Genomic DNA, 6,350 nt, shown 5'->3' on the forward strand with positions numbered 1-6,350 from the left:
TCCAACAATTCTTTTTTCAGAAGTAATCAGAAAGCACGCATTTTCAAAGGGAAATAGCATGTCAAGGACATGGAGGACATTCAATCTGAAGCGGTACCTGGCCAATAACGCGAGGAGTGGGATCTTCCTCGGGGACAAACAGCTGTTTCCAGATCCAGCCTCTCTTCAGGCGACGATGCATTTGAGTGGACCCCTGGGCCAATTGTTGGGCTTCCAGACCCTGAGTACCTCTCATATCGCTCAGCACCCCGCCAGGAATCATAGAAAAGACCGTAACCATGGCCAAAACACTGGGCATGCTCATTTTTACTGTCCATCCGTGCATTTCCTCTGCACTTTCCATGGTTATTGGACACAAGATGGAAGTTTCACAAGTCCAGTGTTACCAATTCTTCATTCAACAGCACAGTAATTCATGATCCCGGCAGTACTGTATCCCATCTTGTTATGATGTGGTGTGTATGCATACTCCTGTCTCTGAAATAAAAGTTAACAATTTAATTAATGGCTGCAGTGAGAAATTTCCAACTGTGCACAGAGATTGCAAAATGAGGAAATTGAAATTGTAGCAGTATAGTGTGAACTCCAAAAATCAAGTTTTTCATTTTACACTGCTATAAAAACCTATGTGGAGTATTCTGTATGTCTTTAAGGCTGTGCATATCTATCTGGAATTAGAAGCTTCAGCCATTGCAAGTGGTTATAGTTCAAATGCAAATTTTACCAAACCACCTAAATAATGACAGTTTGATAGTATGAAAACATTGCTGCAATATAAATGCAGTCCACTTATCATCTGTAAAACAGAGTTTCTCCACAAAGAATCATGAAAGAATACCAGTTTATGTCTTGTGTTTACCAAAAATGTGCTCATAAATTTCTTGTAAATAAATCATTTGGCATGAAAAAGCATACAAAATGACTAATTGACTAAAGAAATCTTAGTCAACTAAAGACCAAAACGACCGATTAGTCAACTTATCAGCTTTGAGAGGGCAGCCCTACTAGAGACCATCTTGCAATGCGATCACACCAGCCAGGGCTGTGTTGGTTGGTAGGTTGAGATCCACTGTTCAATATGAGAACTATGATGGCATATTTTAATCTATCTAAAGAGTTATGCCAAATCCAGTGCACAACAACAACTCAGATGTGTAACAAATTCAAGCAAGAAAGCCAGATCAGAGTTGCATTTTACAAGAGAAAAACAACCCTTTGTCCAAACACTTTTTTTTCTTGCATCCTGCAGTCGTGCACGAGCGTCTGAAAACAGCCCTCTGTTTTGAATTCAGACAAGGCCCTGTATTGTGTTTCACGGGATGGGGGGGGGGGGGGGGGGGGGGGGGGGGGGGGAGAAGGGCCTTAACATCATTCCTTAAGCATGATACTGCACTCTGCAGCTGACTAATGAAGATTTCTAATTAGATCAATGTCTCCCCAGACATGGAAAACAGAGACACACATTCCACTGACAAACCATGAGTCGAATCGATGCACCAATTATAATGTGCATCAGGGTCAAGAGTGTAAGGACAATGAAAGTCAGACAAATCAGCAAATTAGTCAGGACAACACAAATGCAATATCTTGCCCTGACAACCCTGCCAAAGTTAACATAGTTTAACTTCAACAAATTCATCAATTCCCTATCAGTGCCTGAAATGGGCCAGTACTCATCAGCAATTATATGTAAAATCAGACATCTAGCCTTTGTTTCATAATCATATTTTCAGACACTGTGACAATTTGACTGTGAGATTGGCAGACAATGGAGGCTCCTTCGATAAGCTTATCCAATAGTTGACTATTCGGGGTCATCACTGCAAGATATAATTATAAATATAAAGATTTACAAAACTCATGCAATAATCATGTCATGCAGCTGCTGAACTAGGGTACTGGAACCTTTTGAGGCTTTATAAAGATTAACGGTGGTGTCTTTTTCATGTTCTTTTCACCAGCAACAATAGCCATCCCCTGTTAAAGAGACCAAAACATCACATCACAGCATTGTCATTTTAAGTTACCAAAGGTGATCACTGGTGTCAACTTTTTTGTTTTCTCTGAGCATTTCTCCTGTGAAATTAGTTTTCGTTTCTCCACTGCATAGGTGTGTTTGCCGCAAAACTTTGGCTGTTCTTTCCTATCACCTCAGATTTTTGTCTGTCTTTGTTTACTATGAAAAGCAACGCAATTTTTTTGTCCAGAAATGAACCCCTGAACTTGAATTAACTGCTCCCAAGTCTAGCAGCAAACCATACATCAGCCCTCAGTGGGATCAGATGTTATTAAGGGCTAGAAGTCACAAAAGCCATAATTCTAAACCATTTTAATAGAGTTTTTTGACATTGTAATATCAGCACATAACATATAGAGTCCCACTACGTGGACGCTTTAATCCAAAGTATTGCACAGGAACACAAGTGCATGCATTTTTAGCAAGGGTGGTCCCTGTGGAAATTTTGAATATAGAGTATACCGCAGGACGTTGTTTCAGCAGTTAAAGTAGTTGCAGTATTACTTCTTTAACAGCTCATAATATTCATGTTTAATCTTGTAAAAGTAAATTAGCTGTCAAGACCATTTGTAATGAGCTGGTAAAATCAATTACTGATGCGATGGCTTTCATTTTTGAGATTCAATTACGAAACAGAATGCGAATGAGAGTATGTGTTTGTGCGTATGTATGTCTTTACGGGCTGTATTCATATCGCCGAGTATTGTGGAGTGACAGTCCAATTAGTAGCCAGTGAATCGTGAGCTGTTATAGTCTTTCATGTGGCTGCCAAGCATGCGCCCAAACTGAACGTCTTGAGCCAAAACTAGACAACAGCCCTACATGATGTTACTCTGAGCAACTGCTCAGCTGCCAACATGCCAAGGAGTCTGCTTAAAAATCTTTCCTGGTTGTATCAGCCTTTACTGATGTGGCTGGAATAGTGCACAGGTCAACAGATGTTTAGGTGCCAATTTAACAAGATAGGCGTTTCTAGAAATATGTGATGAAATTCTGAGGAAATAATGGGTATGCCAAAAAACAAAACTCAGCTCGAGGTCTGTAAATAGCAAAGTTATTAGGGAGCAAGTAAAACCCATGTCCATGAATGACAGCTATCTTTATAGAGCTTAATAATAATTGTGATCTTGCCAAAGTGTGATGAACGTATCACATTTAGTAATAGATATGCTCCATATAGGCCTTTCACAATGCAATCCATCAGGTATTATTTATAGGTGGAACTAGATGTTCTGGGGGAAAAAATCAAGAGAAACTAAAAATATCGAAAAACACCATTGAACTCTCTGGTCAATTTTCTCCTTTCAAAAGAAATTCTCATTTCTACATGACATGCAGTACATGCAGAGTACCATGTGGTTGACAGCCATTCATTACCTCTAATAGGCTTTCCTCCCATTTCCAGAAGACCTCCTGTAGCCTGTATGTACAGTGCGCTACTCTGCCACATGACAGAATGGCAATGAGCTGCAGTCTCACAATGTTAAGCACCAGATGTGCTGAGACCGTCACATTATTTTCCTATATGGTGATGTGTTCTAGCTAATAAAATGGGTCTCTGTTGTAGAAATGGTTCCAGGATGCTGTTAAAGATGTTTAAATGCAGCAATAAAGAAAAAAGAAGCATTTACGTGACATTCAACATGCACTGGCGACGCTATATGCTAAGTAATGCTAACTTTATGTTAGCATTATTTGTGCTGTTTTTAATGCATCTTGGAAAAGTATGAAAACGTGTAAAGATGACAATGTGAAAATTGATTTAAATATAGACTCTATAGCTTTTTGCAATCTATAGTTGTTTGCATTCTTGAAGCCAAATCCATCAGTTAAGACTCGCTTCTTTAGGATCACCCTTCCAAAACAATAAGTCCTTAATTGGTCATTTGGGAGCCTATCATGGGACCTGTTGTTTACTGTATTCAGCTCCGTGAAACAACATCACTGACATGTAGTTTGTTTCCCAAATCAAGACCGCAAATGAGTCCAGAGACTGAGCTAAAATGACAGGGGAATGTCAAGCCATCATGTACTTGCTAGTAAGTAATTTGTTTACTTTTATGATGTGCACAAGTAGAAATCATCGACAAAGTGTCACAAATTTCCTCTGACATTTTTCAGCTATAGCACTCTATCTACTATTTATTTCTTTTTAATCAAAAAACAATTACCTGTTGCTAAAAAAGATAGAGGTAAATCTAAACTACATACAATTATCAATAAAGACTTAATTATTGTGATAAAAATCAGATATGGACAACATTCAGAGAGCAGAGAATCAACTTAATACCCTTTATTTTAAAGGTCTTTTCGTTTTATTATCTATTCAACTATGGCTGGGAACATCATGCAATGCCATAGCATTTCATTAGTTGGCTAAGGTTTCCATACACTGAGGATGTTCTGCAGTTGGAAAGGGGTTTTTGTGCATCGCTGTTTACTGCCCTTCAGTAAGTGGATCAAAATAGTGTTACGTATTTCACCAGAAACATGTTTAAAATTTCTAAAATTATATAAAAAAAGGGCCATTGGAACGGTTTCATAATTATTTAATCACACCACATTTTGAATACTGAAATCTCTGAATTGAATGTTTTTTTATTTACCGAAGGTGGAATGCACCAAGGCCTCGTGTTTTGTTGCTACGTACTAAAGGCCAGTGCACAGAGGTTACTCAATATGGGATTTAAAAAAAGTGTTTATTTAAAAACACTTTCTGCTCGAAGGCCAGAAGCCATCTTATAAAGATCCTGATTTCCTGCTGTGACCAACACAAAGACTCTCCCTTGCACTCGGAATTGACAGCATTCATTTATTATGGATCTCAGAACTCCTGCTGCTACTTTATTGACGTTGAAAGCCTCTTTACTCTTTGTATTCCTCTTCTGGATAATATGTAAAATTGAATCTTCTGACAAAACATTGATCTCTTATAGGATGTTTACCACCACACCAACCTGGGATTCTGCTTTCCCTTAAGCCACTTGTCAATAACTATTTAATCACACCACATGTTGAATAATCTCTGAATCAAATTTCTAAAACTGGAATGCACTGAAGGTTTACGTTTTGTTGCTACATACTAAAGGCCAGTCTACAGAGGTCCGCTTATCCAAGATTTGATAAAAAAAAACATTTATTTCAATGAAATAAACCTTAGGGATTTTCAACATAGAGGCCTCAAAAGGTCAACTCTAAAAAAATCACTTTGCTACTTTCCAGCGCTACTCCAAATCCACATTAAATGCATTTCCCAACCATTTAAATGTCATTGTCAGTTATTTCAGAAGTTACGAAGAACAGAAGAACAATTCTAAAAAGCCAGAAGACAAACATAAAATGTTTGCCACAGCAAGAACTCAGCATGATCAGAATTCCTGCTGCTACTTTAATATTAAAAGCCTCTTGACTTCTTGCATTCCTTGTTAGGTTCTTTTCTGGATAATATACAAAATTGCATCACCTGACAAAACACTGATCTCTTATAGGATGTATACCGTCCACCACCACACCCACCTGTTCTGTGTGATTCTGCTGTCCCCCAAGCCACTTGTCACCAACCGCCGCCAAGAGAGATCATCATGGGGTGTAAAGAAACACAATCTGCTTAACTAAATGCCTTGGTACTGGAAAGCAATTCAGTCACCACAATAGCAGAAGCGAATGCGCGTGTTTCTTACAATGCGTAATCCCCTCCACTGACGACCTCCCCTTTTCTTCTTCTTCTCTCCCCTTTTCTGCCCTTCTCACACTTCCCGGGGAAGAACAAACACAGGCTCTATTGTCTGAGACACTGCAGAACACTCAGGGCCTTTATCACCATGCAAATAGCCACAGCCCAGACTTACAAATGGATTTCTATCTTTTTACCCTCTCTGGTTTTTTCCTCCCCATTTTTGTGAACAATCAAGCGCTTATTAGAGTCGAGCTGGAGCATGGAGGGAATGGTAATTCATCCACTGTATGACCACTATTTCTGCAAGTGATAGGAAGGCAACAGTCTGTCTTTTGACATTTCAAGCCGAGAGGGCATGCTGTTTCTGCATGCCTCGTCCTCATATGGTCACGATGAAGATTTGACCTGTCATGACACAGAGAATGCAAAATCACTCGAGATGTTGTTTGTCCTCCAGAGTCTCTCGGTTGTTTCCACTTTGTGACATTTCCATTATGGGTCAACTCTACCTCACCTCAGTTATACTCTGGATGTGAAGACGGACCTATAAGTCTCAAAGCCAATCTTGAAAAACAAAACTGTAAGGCCTTTTTTGTAGACTGCTGTTTGGAATTATTCATTTTATGACAGAGGAAGTTTGTTTAGTAATTAAAAAAG

At 39.0% G+C, this 6,350-nt stretch overlaps 1 protein-coding gene across 4 annotated transcripts in view; it reads right to left on the reverse strand.

Annotated features, from left to right (window-relative positions):
- Window positions 1–6,099, reverse strand: part of cdh19 (cadherin 19, type 2) — a 34,173-nt gene extending 28,074 nt beyond the window's left edge. For 2 of the 4 annotated variants that reach the window (XR_004327409.1, XM_032503407.1), the window contains exons 1-2: window positions 5,534–6,099; window positions 98–477 (exon numbers count right to left, since the gene is read on the reverse strand). Coding sequence is in view for 3 of the 4 variants with exons in the window: in XM_032503407.1 (XP_032359298.1) it covers window positions 98–343 (246 nt within the window). In the remaining variant the exon portion in view is untranslated. The remainder of the gene's footprint in view (window positions 1–97; window positions 478–5,533) is intronic. The other 2 variants (XM_032503409.1, XM_032503408.1) reach the window with 1 other exon arrangement.
- Between the last annotated feature and the right edge of the window lie 251 nt (window positions 6,100–6,350).

The sequence above is a fragment of the Etheostoma spectabile genome, chromosome 22 (assembly GCF_008692095.1).
Source record: "Etheostoma spectabile isolate EspeVRDwgs_2016 chromosome 22, UIUC_Espe_1.0, whole genome shotgun sequence".
In the NCBI taxonomy this organism is placed as follows: Eukaryota; Metazoa; Chordata; class Actinopteri; order Perciformes; family Percidae; genus Etheostoma; species Etheostoma spectabile.